The 19589-nt window shown below is 30.1% G+C and overlaps 1 protein-coding gene across 1 annotated transcript; it reads right to left on the bottom strand.

The window, feature by feature from the left end:
* Positions 1 to 1620: 1620 nt before the first annotated feature.
* Positions 1621 to 6970, bottom strand: LOC149232800 (equilibrative nucleotide transporter 3-like). The gene is made up of 10 exons (XM_089376574.1): positions 6823 to 6970; positions 6642 to 6738; positions 6420 to 6524; positions 6140 to 6295; positions 5891 to 6034; positions 5690 to 5795; positions 3594 to 3763; positions 3222 to 3379; positions 2048 to 2306; positions 1621 to 1929 (listed from the first exon to the last, which is right to left on the bottom strand). Exons 2-10 carry the CDS (start codon positions 6699 to 6701, stop codon positions 1822 to 1824), a joined length of 1266 nt encoding a protein of 421 aa, XP_089232700.1. The 5' UTR covers positions 6702 to 6738; positions 6823 to 6970; the 3' UTR covers positions 1621 to 1821.
* Between the last annotated feature and the right edge of the window lie 12619 nt (positions 6971 to 19589).

The raw sequence follows: 19589 nt of genomic DNA, 5'->3' as shown, positions 1-19589 counted from the left end.
ACGAAGGAATATCTCCCTACATGAAGATCTATGAGATTGGAGATCAACTTCAAGAGATGGGGGAAGTCATGTCCGATAGAGAAATGACAACTGTAGTACTTGACGCTCTACCTGAGGATTGGGGCAACTTCACATCAAGCACATATGCCAAGAAGGAAGCCACCCCACTAAGTGAAATGCGGTCCCTATGCAAGATAGAGGAAACAAGATTTAAAGAAAAAGAAGATGTGGGATCAAAGGAGCATGCATTTGCTACCATAGCCAAGAGAAAAGGAAAATTTGGCAAATTTGGTCCACGGAGAACAAACAACAAAGATATGTCCAAAATCCAATGATATGGATGCCAAGAATATGGACACTACAAAATGAATTATCCTAAATTAGAGAAGGACAACAACAACAACAAAAGGAATTATCCTAAATTAAAGCAGGACAACAACAACAAAAGGAAAAGGGAAAAAGCTCATGTGATTCAAGAAACATCTTCCAAAGCTAGAAGCATGATATACATAGAGTTAAAAATACTCATGTAGAAGAAGCATTTATAAAAAAACAAAATGCATGGTTAGAAATATCTTTTAGAATATAGAGTATGGTAGATATAGCTCAATATATCCATGTAGAAGAAGAATACTTAGAATAGGACCTCATCTACAATGAAAAAATTGATTAAAAATCTTACAATTACTATGAGAATAAAATTACAATTTAATTCAAAAACAAATTAAATTAAGATTTTCTTGATGCTATTTTTAATATTTTTATTACTATTTTGAAAAGAACAAACAATAATACCAAACTACTAGGTTTGCATGACTAGCGGATCATAACCACTCAACATAAATGGCAATGTCAACCAAATACATATATGGTCATTCTCCAATGAAAAACTTTTTCAATGGATTTTAACATTTCTCAGGTCCATCCTGCCATTTTCGTCCATGGGCTATCAACGTCTTCACTGCTGCTGGCCAAATACAACGGTAAGAGGGAAGCATAATGCACATGCATTTGCACAATGATACAATACAACGGTATGAATACTTCAAGAAATCCCAAAAAAATAAATTCTTAATTTAAAAAAACTGCTTCATTATTAGAACCAAATTTTAAGATCTACATTAGCTACAATATATCGATCTGTAGATCTGGAAAGTACACTAAAACAAAAACCATTCAAATGATTAAAAAATTAGGCGGGCCAGAAATTCTCATTCTACTACTCACATTATTATTTAAAAGTATACAGAAGACTTTCATTATATAGTAATGGAAAAAACCAAGTATACAGAAGACTTTCATTAGATAGTAATGGAAAAAACCTAGTATCATAACCAAGCAGATGCTAATCTATATGAATTTATTGAAAAAATAAAAAGTTGAAAAAACCAACTCTAACAGAAAATAGTGTAAAGCTTCAAAAATTTATTGACAGAATTGAATCTCCCCCCAACAAAGTTTAGAGATTTATCGACAAATTTGTATCTTCCCACTTTCAACTATAACTCACCATACTTAACTCATACAAAAATAAAAAGTTGAACAAACGAACTCTAACAGAAAAAGTTGAAAAAACCAACTCTAGCATAAAATAGTGTTATCCCTTATACAAAACCCCAAATATAAAAATGACCATAAGGAGACTAACAATAGTTTCAAAACGGTAAGAGATTTATTGACCGAATTGAATCTGCCCCACAACGAAGTTGAGAGATTTGTGGACAGATTTGCATCTTCCCACTTCCGGAGAAAATATAAACGTGCAGATATATACAACACTACTTTCAACTCAAGAACATTGAAGTTGAATGACAACAGGATTTACCAGCCTTTACCAATTAGCCATAGCCAACTACCAGCAGCTCCTCCAAATACTCCTAATAGCAAAAATAGTACTAATAGATTTCCCAGCGCGTTCTGTTCAGGTCCCTGCAAAATGCCCATACTTCCATTAGTGGACAGGCTGAAGTAATATATTAGTTTTATTATCCTATATTAATAAACTTTCCAAAAGAAATCAGAGGGAAAAAAACAGCCAGAAACCAACCTTATATCCCTTCGGTGCAACAGTGAATACACAAACTGTAAGGTATCCATTGGAGGCACCGAGCACAATACATAGGAACAACATCCAACCTTGGGTACCATATTTTGCAGTAAAATAGAAACAAGGAATCAATCCTAATCGAGAAAGCGTTGCAACTGTTAACCAGGGTCTGCTTTCCAACTTTATAGTGTCGATTAAGGGAAGGTATCTCCCAATAAGATCTCCAACATTAAACATTGCTATCAAAACAACGGCATACCTGCGATAATACAGAGTCATTACGAAAATCTTAAAACCAGACACACAAACCTGCATTTCAAAACTCTTCCATCCATTACAAATTTTTGTATCTGATCCACATAGAATATTCAATATTGTCATTAACATGTGGTTGTTCAATTTATTTGGGTAATGCACAATCCAGGCACCAAATGATATGCAGAACCTTCTGTTCGTTTTATTTGTCTTGTTAGCATGCAAAAGAAGGGAATGAAACCCAAATAGAGGAAGTGCAAACGAACAGAAGATCCAACAGAGGTATCCACATCAAACTACACAGCGATTTTAAACTGGATAATTTTGCTGCGAAATCTTAGTGTTTGATTTGGCAGTATCTCAAACAATCTAAAAACTAGAAAACTTTTAAACTCATCCTATAAGAGAGTATCCCAAACAATCTAAAAGCTTTTATGGCCATTGTCAAACTTTTAGCAAAGAAATAGAAAGACATAATTTTACTGCCAAATCTTATTGTTTGATTTGGCAGCATCTCAAACAACCTGAAAACTGGAAAACCTTTAAACTCATCCATCTAAAAGCTTTCATGGCCATTGGCAAACTTTTAGCAAAGAAATAAAAAGACAGATAGTTTTGCTGCCAAATGTTAGTGTTTGATTGTTACCAATATCCTCTGGTCATGGTATGATGTTGCATACTTTTGTGGGACAGCCCAATCCTCTCTGTCAAGAAACCTTTTAGACAACAAAATTCTTCTAACTGAGTTTCCCATATCAGTGAAATGCCAACTTTTCTTTCAACATAATTACAAAAAATATAAATAGTGTATAGGAATAAGAGCATATGAGAGATAAGTCTGATCATAAAAAAAATCAAAGTGCATTCTAAGAACATTCATGTATTCAGCATTCATGTCAAACCAAGATAGGTGACCCACCATGAACCCAACTGATGTTTTCCTGTATCTTCTGATAGGAAACCTGGGAATATGGATAATGTAACCACAAAAATAATGAACAGATTGAACAGATAGTCCAAGTTCTGCCTCAGCAACTCCCTATTATTTAGACGTTGTGGATCTCCTATGTCCTCCTCCTTCAAGACATAAAAATTCATGTTATTCTCCTTCAACACATAAAAATCCAGGTTGGCAACTGTTTTTTTTTTTGTTATTTCACAGTCAACAACGAAAGTAAATAAGCATGATGATGTTATTTTTTGTATTCTAACTCTTATGTCTATCTGTTATGAATTCGGTGTTCATTGGAAGTAATGTAAATTGCACTTAAAAGAGAAGAATAGTATTTACATTTAGTGATATTGTGATGCCTCCTGCTGCCAAGTCTGCGGTAACAGTCTTTGATCCCTCAGCTGCTGCTTTAGAACGGTAAAATTTGACAATCTGTAGGCGTGGGAAGACAAGTGCGTAGAGAACAACACATAGGAGCACATAGACGGTACATATTGCCAAGAATAACACTACGAAGCAGTGCAATGTGAGTCCATGCTTTAACCATAAAACATGTGATAAATAACAAAAGAAAAAAATAACCAAAAAAAAATGAAACATAATTTTTAACAGAGAAACGCTCTATTTTTTTTTAATAGAACAAAGTGATGGAAAAGAAGTGAATCTTGTCTATGAACCGCCATCTATCAAAATTTCTTGAAAAAATACTTGTATTAATTAAAAAAAAATAAAAATTATATAAGGGTTAGGTTAGATTTCTTTAGCTATTTGTTAATGATAACAGTAATATTCTTTCTTTGAGGCGTTGTAGGTGCCTTAGGCTAGTTTATAAATGGGATGCTTAAAAACACATGAAATTTGTTTGGGATTTAGGAAAGGCTATAAATAATAAAACCAAAGAGCTTGTAGCTTTAGAAAGCCTAATTTCTCTTCGAAATAATAGTAAAAAAGTATGTTATGATTAGCAACTCAATTGTGATACAACAATCTCTCTTTCATCAAATTCTTTTAACAAACTTAAAACTATCAAGAATTTGTCAAAGTGTTATCTAAATAATAAGTAAATTCAAGCATATTGAATTTTTTCAGCATCTTGTGAAATTTCAATATAGAAGTCGATAGGAACACCAATATAAAGTTGTTCCTTTGCAAGAAAGAATATTTAAGACCAATAAGGGGTCGATTAACCATAGTGCCATTTTCCCATTCCAATGACATGTAAAGAATTTATACAACTAATGCACATCATGGCATTTGTTTCACCAAGCAAATGTCAAGGGAAAGAAAATTTAAGCAGTCTCACCACCCAAAAATGACATGGATGCTATTCCATGGTCACTCGGTCACTCTAAAGACTAGTTGATGGTGCTATCTTCTCTCATGAGTGGGGTTCTTTGAGTTTCTTTTTTACGGTTTCACTTGGTCAAATGGTTATTGAGGCATATTCTTCATAGGTAGTTTTAGGAATATTTTATTATCAATTTCACAAGTAGGAATATTTTATTATCAATTGACTCCTCACACATGGGAGGTTGTTACACATTGAAAGAGGTGCTATTGAGGTGGTAAAAAAGGTGCTTTACTTTTGAGGGAGTTATATATGTTATTAAGGAAGAGTTTGTTGCATATTTGTTGAAGATTTCTAACTTGAAGATATCTAATTTATCTATAAGTTTTTTTTTGCTCTTAAATACATCTTGAAACATATTCTATATTTTGTTGTATTTTATTTTTATTATTATGGTCTATAATGCAAGATACTTGTGGAACTCTTTTTAGATGGTGTTAGAAAAGCCTTGTGCATTTTTGTTTGGTATGACCTTGGCTTTGGACTTTTGGCTATGATAAAAAAGATATAAAAAAATTGTACTTTATGTCATATGATTAGTTATTTTTTTTAATATAAAATTTAATTAGTGTTATGAAAAATAACATAAATATTCTTATATTCACTTTTTATTTCATTCCACTTCAAGTATATATTGTGTCTTCCTTTTTGTTAGGGTATACCTTCAAGGTCTACTCCATTCTACTGGTTACTCTCTTTTTCCTTTTTACACCTTTGTTAAGATACTTTCACATTACTTTTAGTCTGCTCAATTTTACTTACTACTCACCTTTTTTCTTACTACTTTTTTGCGGTGTTGTTTAACTATTTTACATTTTAAATATTTTGGCTGTAAAATAATTTTTGGTCAGATTGTGTTTTTTTGTTGTTTAAAATCTGTTTTTGAATGCATAAATAGATTCAACACTATCAAAAATTTCTGGGACTTTCAGATTATGTAAAGTTTACAAATCAAACTTGAGATTTTAACAGATTCCTACAAAATTTGATCAAAATAAATATACTCAAAAAAACTTCTAAAACATATAACAATTAAACTACAAATTTTTAATAAAACTTCCATAAACATAAGGAATAATAAACATACAAGCTCCCTTGCGAAGGCCATCTTTTGAGCTTTCACAGACTGCTTTTGAGATAAGTCTCAATGCAGATGCAACAGCTCCTGATGTTGCCATTCCCGCTGAGAAAGACTACACATTTATAAACAGAACCATAGTTAAACCCATATCTTAAGAGTATGATCTTCAACATGAAGAATGAAAAAATAACAGATGTTATGGGTTGCCTGAATAAAGTGAGGATGCATGTAGGACAAATCTCCAGTCATTCCTCCCTGAACATGAGCATCAGCAACACCAAAAGCTGCACTTGCTATACATACGCCAAAGAAAGGTCCCAGTCCTCCCTTTCCATAAGTTGCAAGGTCCAACTATTCACAAAATACACATCGTTAAACCAGGAAAATGCAATTCTACAAAGTGAGTTTGTGGAAAACATCGTAACTGCCAAAGTGAGTTCATTTCTGAATACATACAAAGAGGACAAGGAATATGGTTATGTTAAAAAGTATAAATCCCAATAGAATCCGGCGCCTTGTATTAATAGTAGCTTCATAGTATGACAGTATAACCATGGCTGTCAGCGCGAATGGTTGGTAAACCAGAGTCAACACTCTGGAAGAATGGCATCCCTGCAGAACAACCAAAAAATTATCAAACATTGCCATAAGGAAATGCAGGTCTCTATTGCCCATTATTGTGTCAGACAAGTAATCACAAAGAAACCAAACAGACTTTGTAAATTGTGATACTAACAGGGTATATAGCTTCATAGTAATCTTCAATTGTCACCATACTATTCCAGGGGAAAAGGGATCCAATTCCCAGAAGCCAACAAACTATGTATGCTCCTTGTTTTCCCTATAAGTAATTGAGCAAGATTAGAACATGCCATTTTCATAGAATCTCTGAAATAATTCTATGAATGTTCAAAGCAAATTTAATATACAGTTTTTTCCTGACACTAAATATGCTGACCTGTTTTTGAGCCGGAGAGTTCTGTAATTCATCGTGTCCAAAATCCTTGTTTATTATCATGACTGCTTTGCTTTCTTTTAATGATCAGGCAGCAGGCCTATATTTAAAATAGAAAAAAATGAGTGTGCCAATAGTGTAAAATTGCCGGAATAATTAAAGATGAATCCATCTGAAGGAATACCTGTGATTAGGTATGCAGGTTGAGGCAACTTCAAAACCTTACGTTGATACCTTGAGATACAGAGTTCGCTTTCTGTCCCCGAGCTAAAAAGGGTGGGTTACAGGCTACAAAAAAAAGTTAGGTAACAGGGGAAAAGATGGAATGAAAACAGAACAAGTTGATGCAAAATTCAGTAAGAAAAGAGAACAAGTTATTTTTTCAGGGGATTATTTCAGGTTTGGTTTTTTTTAAATAACTGTGATGAGTCAGTCTGCATTCATAGTTAGCTGTCAAAAATAATTTTTTTCATTATTAATTTAATCACTAAATTATAATAAATTTTTCCACTTATAAAAACATAAATATAAATAATAAAAAATTATAATTAAAAAAATTAATTAAAATATATACAATAATTTTAAATTCTGTGTAATTGGAGTTGGATAAAGAAAGATTCGTAGACTCTAATAATTCAATTTACGTTGAAGAATCTTTATTGAAAAGAATTACGTTTGTTGAATTTTTCCCTGTCGTTGTTTTCTAAGTTAGTATTTAAATATATTTATGAACTTTTTGATTTAATATATAAAAGGATTTAAATTTGTAATATTTTTTAATAAGTTAATTGTATTAATATAAATATAAATGATTAAAATTTATGATTAAAAATTAAATTATTAAAATATATATGGCAGCTTTCAATTTTGAGTAATTAGAGTTGAATACTTTTTTTATAAATTATTATAAGTGTAGGAATGTTGCTATTTAGTATTTTTTTTTATGCTAAAAATAATTTATAGTTAAATTAAAATAAAAACTAATATATTTGAAAATGTCATTTATTTAATGAGGATAATTAAATAATGGAAATTAGTTGCAATTGCTTAAAGTTTAGCAGTTGTCTGTAATGAGATTTTTTCGAAGTTTTTCGGTGAGTTTTTTCGGTCAAAATCCGGCAACAATTTATTGGAATCGCAAGTTTGATAGCTAGTTTCTGCACAATCAAAGCGTTCCAGGGGTTTTTCAGGGTGCTGAATCCAAATATGATTTTAACTGCAACAAATCAAGATTTAACCTCAATTTCTTCCGCGGGATTCCCTCACCGGAATCTCCAAAAAGTCGCATTATAGACAACTCCTAAAGTTTATAACTTGTCTAGTACAAGCCAATGTTAGAACTATAAATTTTTTTTAGTAATGGGATTGTCACCTAACAATTAGTAATCAATATATACACAATTAGTTAAGATATAAATATTATAAAAGTTTTAAGTATTTTGATTAAATTAAAAAATAAATAGATTATTAAATTTTATCATTATTTATTAAATTGAAAAATCAAATAATTTTTAAAATCACTATTCCAATTTATAATATTCTAAATGTCAAATCAAATAATAGCTAAGTTAATCAACACCAAATTTTCATTGACAACTCAAGTGATAACTACATTGTGATAATTAATGGTGGGCTCAATAAAAAGACCTATCCATAAGCATCAAAGGATCAATGTACTAAGAAGAAAGTTATATATAATCTCAAAATTAAAAGTAACACACTCTATCCTATTCTCCTTATAGAAGTGGGTCTTTCCTCTATAGAGAGCCTAGCTATGACTAGGTTTCTGTTGTACAAGCACAAACTCAATAACATAGGAGACCATAGACTTCCTAAGCTAGCTTTAAATTCCAGCCAAAACCACCTAAGGCTCAAATGAGGTTGGTATAAAGACACCAGGGCCTGGTTAAACCATTGGGAGATCGACGAGAATGTTGCATTGAAAAACATTAATAACATTAAAAATATTGTTACTTCTAAGTTCAAAGAAAAAATGTGGTGTGAGAAAGATTTAGTAGCTAAAAGAAAATTAAGATATTATAAGGAGGTCATCAACCCCACCCTAGAAGATCAAAAGTATCTCTCTATTTTAACTAGCTCAAAGAAGAAAATTAATATAGCCAAGATTAAAACAAAATCTCATGAGCTCCATAGTGAAACGGTTCGTTGGGCAGTTACTAAAACACCATGGATGGAAAGGTTCTGCCATCTCTGTGAGAATACGGACATCCAAGATGAAAATCACTTCCTCTTAGAGTGCCCCGCATATAACCACATTAGATCTCAGTTTCAAAATCTTTGTTGCAATACTGACCTTCCTAGCCTTTTACGTTGTCAAAATTACAGTGAGTTCGGGAGGCTTCTCTCCAAGTTTTTTGAGCATAGGAATAAAATCTTAAATCAAACTAAATAATTCGTTTCTTTAGGTTTAGACCAAATTTTGGTCTCAATGGACTTTAAACACCATCATCATCATCATATATATATAATTGAATTTATCTATAAATATTACTAAATTCTTAAAAATAAAAATGTTATAAAATATTACTATTAAGTTGGGAAATAATGATTATGAATTTAGATGTTATAGAATTTTTAAAAATAAATATATCATAAAATATTATTATTAAGTTAAAAATAATAATTATGGATTTAAAAATAATATTTATATTTAATTCATTATAGATTTCTACCATTTGATTTTTTAAATATGTTATCAATCAAACTTAATCATACATTTTATAAAACATAAATTTAATTATACTTATTTATTAAATAACAACTTAACCATAGATTTTATAAAACATAAATTTAATTATATTTATTTATTAAATACTACAGGATTAAAAAAAAAAAATTATATTATTGCCATTCACACCAATAAATTGTTGCGGGGAAATATTAGTTTAGGTTGAGGTGCATGTGATTTTCATGCATGAAGTACTTTACACTAATAGACTAATAGAAACTTGTTTTCATGAAAGCTATAATTCATGAAAAGCATATTGGTTTCATGTGTCACCATCCCAGAAAAAACAATGGGGAAAGCTATTTCACTAGAAGTGTATGCGCTTTGTTTTTAATAATGTGTTAGGTATTAAGAGTGTAACACACATAAAGATATTAGCACAATAAGATATTAGCACAATATTAGAGGGATAAGTAAATTTAGAAATAAAATGCTTTCCCCACCACTAACATAGAGATTAGTATGAATTATTATTATTTTACTTTTAAGTGTTATAATGTTGAATAGTGATTATTATATAAATTTTAATGTTGAATAGTGATTATTATATAAATTTTAGATAGATTCTTATGAATTATTATTATTTTATTGTCAAGTGTTATAATATTGAATAGTGATTATTATGTAAATTTATTTTAAATAGATTATTATAAATTATTATTATTTTATTTTTAAGTGTTATAAAGTTGAATAATGATTATTATGTAAATTTATTTTAAAATATGAAATTGATAGTGAAGTTTTATACATGTGAGAGTAGATATTATTAAATAATATTAATATTAAAAGGAAAAAGAATATTGTCATTTCAGTATAATAATTATAAAAAAACAATTGGAGCTCAAATTGTTCACCGAGCTATCATTTATGCGTTTCCAGATAATTAAAGTCTGTAAGTCACGTCACTCGAAAATAAAAGAAACTGAAGGGGCGGTTTAATGTCCACGAAGGCGGACGTTTGGAGTTATTTGAAAATTATTAATAATAATTTAGTTTACGTTGTTGTGGACGTTAAATTTTGGGTTGGAGTTATTTGAAAATTATTAATAATAATTTACTTTACCTTGAAATTTTGGAAAGAAATTTTATTGAAAATAAATTACATTGGTTGAATTTTCTATGTGCATTGTTTTTGAGTTTGTCTCTTCTTAGTATTTATTATTATTTTTAATTAATATATGAATTAATTTAAATTTTTAATATTTTTCAATAAGTTAATTATGTTAATATTAATTAATTTATATAGATTTATTTTGAATATAGATCTAATATGAGTTGAGGGGAAATCAGTGTTTTCACGTGTAAATTTTTTTTATGAGGTAATATTATTTAAAATGTTTTGTATAATTATATAAATTTTATTTTATTTTTAGATTTTAATATTTTAAAATCTTAGCCGACATGAGTAAAATTTCAACTTTGATGACACGTGGATATCCTTAAACATCATATTGCTTTGTAAAAATGAATCTATCCACTCAACGATAAAAAAAATTATAATTAAAATTGAATTAAAAATAAATTATTAAAATATATAGTAGTTTTCAATTTTGTGTCACTGGAGTTGGATAAAGAAAGATCCATACACAGTAAATTTCTTGTTTCACTGTGATCAAATACATTGATTGTCAACACAACACATGAAGGTCAGTGACTCTAAAACGTACACAATAAATATGTGATCTTCCCCATATATATATATAATGTCACATTAAAAATATTAATGTGCTTGATATAGTTGAAGACTTCATAAATATACTATTACAACAACAAAATTATTGCAACACTAAGAATGCTTTAATATTAATCCCTTAGGTTTATAATAATAATTCCTTGGGTTTATAATAATAATTTTTTAGATTTAAATACCTTGGGTTTATAATATTAATAATCTCTTTGGTTAATAATATCAAAATTTTTAATATTATTGTTAATCTAATGGTTCATATTCCTAGCGTATAGGGTTTATAAGATTATTCCTAGAGCTTTATATAAATTCCTTGGGTTTATAATATTAATAATTGCTTACATTTATAATATTAATATCTTGGATTGTCAATACTAATCCCTTTGGTTTTAAGTATTAATCCCTTGGGTTCATTACTCCATTGGGTTTATAATAATAATCCTTTGGGTTTATAGTATTAATCCTTTGTGTTTAATATTATTTCCTGGGATTTATAATGCCTTGGGTTTATAATATTAATAATCCCTTTGGTTAATAATATCAAGATTTATTATATTATTGATAATATCAATAATGTTATCATATTCTTATAATATTATAATAATTATTATAAATTTCCATTAATGTGGTTGTGCTAGTTATATTTACTCGAGAGGTATGGTAAACAAATAAAACATATTTTTATATTTACTCCATAAATCTCTTTATATTTACCAAAACTCAAAAAGAGGGTTTATTTAGGTGAAGTCTATGGACCAAATACGAGGGGACAAATAATTATTAATACCATGAGCAAAATATCATATTTATAAAAGAGGTATGGTATATATATATATATATATATATATATATATATATATATATATATATATATATATATATATAGATCAAATAGGATTGAAAGTCAACATCTAATTATATACCAAGCCTATGGGCCAAATACCATGGTAAATAAAAGAAATATGATAAATAAATAAAAATATAAATAAACCATTAAATAAATAAAACCATTTTTTATATTTACTCCATAAACCTCTTTATACTTACGAACACTCAAAAAAGAGGCTTTATTTAGGTGAAGCCTATGGGCCAAATACCATGGACCAAATTATTATTAAGACCATGCAAAAAAAACATTATTAACCCTAATATTAATATTAAAAGAGTATTATTATTATTATTAAAAAATTAATATCAATATTAATATATTATAATATTAATATTATGGAATTTAATAATTTAAGAGAGACTTGGCTCAACCAATCTATGTAGTGTATCTCCAGTTGGTTTTTGCATTCATTAATGAGAAATTCATTTCCTTGGTTTTCATGTGTAAATGTTGGTTTATATGTGGAATATATGGTTGATATATTTATGGTATTTATGTTGTTACTATGCTTGTTATATGTAAGTTTTAATGGCTCTCAATATTTTTTTACTTGTAGATCCCTATGCTTAACTCTCTTGTTTACACTTGTAAATTACATGCTTGTGATATGTTTGACGAAATTTATGTCATAGCCAATAGGGGTCTAGTTAAGGGCTTGTGTAACTAATTGCTTCTACTTCATTGTTTCCCTGTGTTGACGGTGTTGGACCTGTCAACATTCACGGGATCTCTCCGGATTGAAGTTCCAACTAGACCTCCAACTGTTTGTTGTAGGAGTCCCCTCTGGTATAAAGGCTCGATTGCCATATACTTAGAGATATGCCTTGGCTCTAGTTTTCATCACATGAGAACGTTGCGCTAGTATCTTCAAACAACAAGGTAAGTGTGCCTAGTGAGTGTGTAATGTAACTTGTGTCTCGATTCTCTTACTGCAAAGGGGGAGAGTAAAGTGAGCCTCTAAGTGAAAGGTAATAGTACCACCTAGGAAGAGACACATGTGAACCAGAAATGTATGTTTGACATCCAGCGGAATAGTCCATAGTGGATGCGGCAGTTGTTAAAACTGAAGTGAAGGGGACAACACGTACACCACCCAACAAAGTAGTCCACGCAGAAGTGACGATCGTTATAACCAAAAAACAAAGATGGTATTTTGAGTATCCCTTAGAGTAGTCCATAAGGATGTGACAACAATGATAACCAACACATAAAGGTGGTTTGCCTAGTATCCCATGCAGTAGTCCACAAGGATGAGACAGCGGTGGTAACCAGTACAACACATTCCCAACAATGTAAGTACTAAAACAACTGAAGTAGTTCAACTATCTTAATAGAGGTGAAACAAAAATGCATTAGAAATGTTGAAATAATAATCTTACAAACATCTACAAAACATGCATGAAAACGTGTTGGTCTGGACAGGCTTCTGAATTAAGCAAAAGTCCCAATACACATTTGTACACCATGTTGAAGAAAGTGTAACTAGGTTCGGTCTTCATAAATGTAATTTTGACATTTGTATTTATTCAAGAAAAGAGAAATTATTTTTATATTATTTGTTAATGAGTTTCTTGCTCATTGAAGTAGGTCAATCACATGTATAAGTGCTTCTAGGAAGTCAAAGTGTCAATGTATTTAAGTAAGACCCTTAGAGGGCTTGTTACACTATGTAAAATGTTGTATAAGGTCAAAGGAATACCTCCAAGACAAGCACAAGTCCTCTCCATGTAGCAATGTCCTTCAAAAGAGGTTAAACGATGAAAATTGATGAAGAAAATGTATCTCGACCTACAGTGAGCAAATCGGCCTCAAGTCAGCCTAAAGGAGGGACATACCTCTATAAATAGAGGTTGTCCACTCCCTCAAAAGACAACGAAAAAACATCTCTGAAATCAACGAAGTGAAGAAGCTGAAAAGGAGAAGGGAAAATCTTTTTTAAAGGGTCTCCTAGTGCAACGAAGGAAGGAGGAGGAAAACCGAAGTGAAGAAGATTGTTTCTAGGGCTACAAACAGTCATACATGCAAAGAAAAGGAGGTCAAGTCAACGGGTATGAAAACAGGGACAAAATAGTCCATGAGCTAGTGTTGTTTGGGCTTGAAACTACGCCTACAATGCCTCCCAAGTCAAGTGAAGAAGCCTATCTCTCTAGTGAAGGAAAAGGACCCTAATTCTCTAGGGTTCCTACCATACGTGCAAAACTAGGGCCGTTATTCAGTCACATCAAGTTTAAAGACCTACCTCAAGAAGAATCTCGTTCGATCAAGAGAAGGGTGTCTCCTTAAGTGAAGAACATCTTGAAGAAAGGAAGAAAAATATCTTATCAAGAAGCTAACATAGCCAAGGTCTATCCCTAGAAAAAGAAGTGAAGGAAAGGATGAAGTGCTAGGGAGCAAAGTGTCGGAAGGAGGAATTCCATGTGTCAGGGAACATAGTGCAGAAAAGAGGAAGGACTTCACTTGTGCTTGGAGGAAATCCTAGTAAAGGGTCTAGGGTTTGGCATTGATCAATAAGAAGATTCAATAAGAGAAACTTACCAAAGGGTTTTCCTCTCTAAGAGAGAGAGGTTTTGGCCTTGGCAGAGAGCCAACATTTGTGTTTTTTTCTTTTTTATTTTGATAGTAGTTTGATGAAACACACACTATAATAATAAGAAGAAGATCAAGCTAAGATAATTGTATAGGTGAATCACAATTTTTTATCAAAAAGTGAAGAATCTTGATATACATACTAGCCCTTGATTCTTCAACATGGTATCATAGCTAAGGTGACACATCAAGGAAAGGGAAACTCAAGAACACTCATCAAGGAAGGACATCTACAAAAGTTGAGGCATCTAGCCAAGATGTCTTTATCACATCAAGGACAAGAAGATCTACCATCTATAATTCGTCAAGGAAGACTACAAAGCAAGAAGAAGAGCCTTACATAATGGCACCTACAAGAAGAGCAGAACAAAGAAGGACCTACATCAAGCTACAAGTAATCAAGAAAATCTCATCATCAAGCAAGTCCACTTGGAGAAACCAACTTCAAGAACATCAAGATCTAAGGAAGGCAAGCCATCAAGTCTTCAAGGAGAAAGCAAGTCTACTGCATCTCAAAATCTATCAAGTATATGTCCCCTTTTGAATATACATTAATGTTTTTTTGCAAGGAAAGCAACAAATTGGTAGGTACCAATAACTTTCTTGCCTGAAAGAAGAGGATTGATTTACTTCTAAAGGAGAATGGACTTCTAGAACACATCAAAGGGAATGTCACTATTCCTGCTAAGGAACAAACTCAAGCCTTAGCCAAGTATAATAAGGATGAGACAAGAGTTCAAAGGATTCTAATAGAATCCATCAAAGACTCTCTCATTCCTTATGTCTCCAAACTGGAAACATCAAAAGAAATCTATGATAAACTATTAGAGCTATTCTCGGTAAGCACAACTGGAGAAGTGATATGTCTTCGAAATGAGTTGTACAAGATGAATATATCAAAGGAAGGAATATCTCCCTACTTCATGAAGATCTCTGAGATTGAGGATCAACTTCAAGAGATGGGGGAAGTCATGTCCGATAGAGAAATGATAACTGTAGTATTCAATGCTCTACCTGAAGATTGGGGCAACTTCACATCAAGCACATATGCCAAGAAGGAAGTCACCCCACTAAGTGAAATGCAGTTTTTATGCAAGATAGAGGAAGCAAGACTTAAAGAAAAGGAAGATGTGGGATCAAAGGAGCAGGCATTTGCTACCATGGGCAAGAGAAAAGGAAAATTTGATAAATTTGGTCCACGAAGAACAAACAACAAAGATATGTCCAAAATCCAATGATATGGATGCCAAGAATATGGACATTACAAAAGGAATTATGGTCGTTGTTTTTTAGTTAGTATTTAAATGTATTTATTAGTTTTTTGATTTAATATGTAAGCATATTTAAATTTTTAATATTTTTTAATAAGTTAATTGTATTAATATAAATATAAATGATTAAAATTTATAATTAAAAATTAAATTATTAAATTATATATGGCAGCTTTCATTTTTGAGTAATTAGAGTTATATATATATATATATATATATATATATATATATTTTAATTATTATAAGTGTAGGGATGTTGCTATTTAGTATTTGTCTTTTATGCTAAAAATAATTTATAGTTAAATTAAAATAAAAACTAATATATTTGAACAATGTCATTTATTTAATAATGACAATTAAATAATGGAAATTAGTTGCAATTGCTTAAAGTTTATAACTTGTTTAGTACAAGCGAATGTTAGAACTATAATTTTTTCTTAGTAATGAGATTGTAACCTAAAAATTAGTAATCAATATTTACACAATTAGTTACTATATAAATATTATAAAAGTTTTAAGTATTTTGATTAAATTAAAAAATAAATAGATTATTAAATTTTATCATTATTTATTAAATTGAAAAATCAAATTATTTTTAAAATCACTATTCCAATTTATAATATTTTAAATGTCAAATCAAATACATAGCTAAGTTAATCAACACCAAATTTTCATTGACAACTCAAGTGATAACTACACTATGATAATTAATGGTGGGGCTCAATAAAAAGACCAATCCATAAGCATCAAAGGATCAATATACCAGGAAGAAAGTTATATATAACCTCAAAATTAAAAGCAACACACCCTATCCTATTCTCCTTATAGAAGTGGGCATTTTCCCTATAGAGAGCCTAGCTATCACTAGGCTTTTGTTGTACAAGCACAAACTCAATAACATAGGAGACCATAGACTTCCTAAGCTAGCTTTAAATTCTAGCCAAAACCACCTAAGGCTCAAATGAGGTTGGTATAAAGACATCAGGGCCTAGTTAAACCATTGGGAGATCGACGAGAATGTTGCATTGCAAAACATTAATAACATTAAAAATATTGTTACTTCTAAGTTTAAAGAAAAAATGTGGTGTGAGAAAGATTTAGCAGCTAAAAGAAAATTAAGATATTATAAGGAGGTCATCAACCCCACCCTAGAAGATCAAAAGTATCTCTCTGTTTTAACTAGCTCAAAGAAGAAAATTAATATACCCAAGATTAGAATGAACTCTCATGAGCTCCATACCCAAGATTAGAACGAACTCTCATGAGCTCCATCGTGAAACGGGTCGTTGGGCAGTTCCTAAAACACCATGGATGGAAAGGTTCTGCCATCTCTGTGAGAATACGAACATCGATGATGAAAATCACTTGCTCTTCGAGTGCCCCGCCTACAACCACATTAGATCTCAGTTTCAAAATCTTTGTTGCAATACTGACCTTCCTAGCCTTTTACGTTGTCAAAATTATAGTGAGCTCGGAAGGCTTCTCTCCAAGCTTTTTGAGGATAAGAATAAAATCTTAAATCAAACTAAATAATTAGCTTCTTTAAGTTGGATAGACCAAAGTTTGGTCTCCGTGGATGTTAAACACCATCATCATCATCATATATATATAGATAGATATATATAATTGAATTTATCTATAGATCTTACTGAATTCTTAAAAATAAAAATGTTATAAAATATTACTATTAATTTGGAAATAATGATTATGAATTTAGATGTTATAGAATTTTTAAAAATAAATATGTCATAAAATATTATTATTAAATTAAAAATAATAATTATGGATTTAAAATTAATATTTATATCTAATTCATTTTAGATTTCTACCATTTGATTTTTTAAATATGTTATCAATCAAACTTAATCATACATTTTATAAAACATAAATCGAATTATACTTATTTATTAAATAACAACTTAACCATAGATTTTATAAAACATAAATTTAATTATATTTATTTATTAAATACTACAGGATTAAAAAAAAAAAAATTATATTATTGCCATTCACACCAATAAATTGTTGCGGGGAAATATTAGTTTAGGTTGAGGTGCATGTGATTTTCATGCATGAAGTACTTTACACTAATAGACTAATAGAAACTTGTTTTCATGAAAGCTATAATTCATGAAAAGCACATTGGTTTCAGGGGTCACCATCTCAGAAAAAACATGAAGTAAATGTAAATGGGGAAAGCTATTTCACTAGAAGTGTATGCGCTTTGTTTTTAATAATGTGTTAGGTATTAAGAGTGTAACACACATAAGATATTAGCACAATAGTAGAGGGATAAGTAAATTTAGAAATAAAATGTTTTCCCACCACTAACATATAGATTAGTATGAATTATTATTATTTTACTTTTAAGTGTTATAATGTTGAATAGTGATTATTATATAAATTTTAGATAGATTATTATGAATTATTATTATTTTATTTTCAACTGTTATAATAGTGATTATTATTTAAATTTATTTAAATAGATTATTATTTAAATTTATTTAAATAGATTATTATATATTTTTTTAAGTAAATTTATTTAAATAGATTATTATTTAAATTTATTTAAATAGATTATTATATATTTTTTTAAGTGTTATGAAGTTGAATAATGATTATTATGTAAATTTATTTGAAAATATGAAATTGATAGTGAAGTTTTATATATGTATGAGTAGATATTATTAAATAATATTAATATTAAAAGGAAAAAAAAATGGTCATTTCAATATAATAATTATAAAAAAACAATTGGAGCTCAAATTGTTCACCAAGCTATCATTTATGGGTTTTCAAATAATTAAAGTCTGTAAGTCACGTCACTCGAAAAGAAACGAAACGAAGCCGGACGTTTGGAGTTATTTGAAAATTATTAATAATCGTTGGTGTAGACGTTAAATTTTGGTTTGGAGTTGTTTGAAAATTATTAGTAATAATTTACTTTACGTTGAAATTTTGGAAGAAATTTTATTGAAAATAAATTACAGTGGTTGAATTTTCCATTTGCATTGTTTTTGAGCTTGGTCTCTTTTTAGTATTTAAATGTATTTATTAATGTTTTTGAGTTAACATATGAACTAATTAATTTTTTTTTTTCAATAAGTTAATTATGTTAATATTAATATAGATTCATTTTAAATATAGATCTAATATGAGTTGAGAGAGATTCATTTTTTTCACGTGTAAATTTTTTATGAGGTGAAAAGTCTTTATTCGAGATAGAAACCAAAAAGGTAGTAATTAATAGCAATTAAACATGCTCCGGATCCTTTTTTGGAATTGTGGAGGCTTCCCATGGAACAAAGGCCCCAAGCTAAGTTGGATTTCAAATGATGTTGATATTATTTTGCTTGTTGAAACTTGGGAGCACGAAGAATCTAAGCTCCCTAACATAGAAGCTAAGTTGGATTTCAAATGATGTTGATATTATTTTGCTTGTTGAAACTTGGGAGCACGAAGAATCTAAGCTCCCTAACATAGATGGCTTTACGCTATGGTCTACCTGGAACAAGCGATCCTCCCATAGAGGCATTGGGGGAATAGCTTGTTACATTAAGAAGAACATCTCCCCCCATGTTAGGATTTATAAAAATGACCCTCACAACCAATATAGTTGGATAGAGATCAAAGACATTAATAATAAAAAGTCCTACATAGCAATATGTTATTTCCCCCCCATTAATTCTAACTTCTATAAGAAGAAGAATCTAGATAAAACTACCCCTTACAATGGTTTAGAGAATGATATTTCTAGCCTAAGGAATGA

Source organism: Pinus tabuliformis, chromosome J, assembly GCF_031772625.1.
Source record: "Pinus tabuliformis cultivar Carrire ecotype Pingquan chromosome J, CPIR1, whole genome shotgun sequence".
NCBI lineage: Eukaryota > Viridiplantae > Streptophyta > Pinopsida > Pinales > Pinaceae > Pinus > Pinus tabuliformis.
Note: the sequence above shows the minus strand (reverse complement) of the source record. Positions and strands in the feature narration are given on the sequence as shown.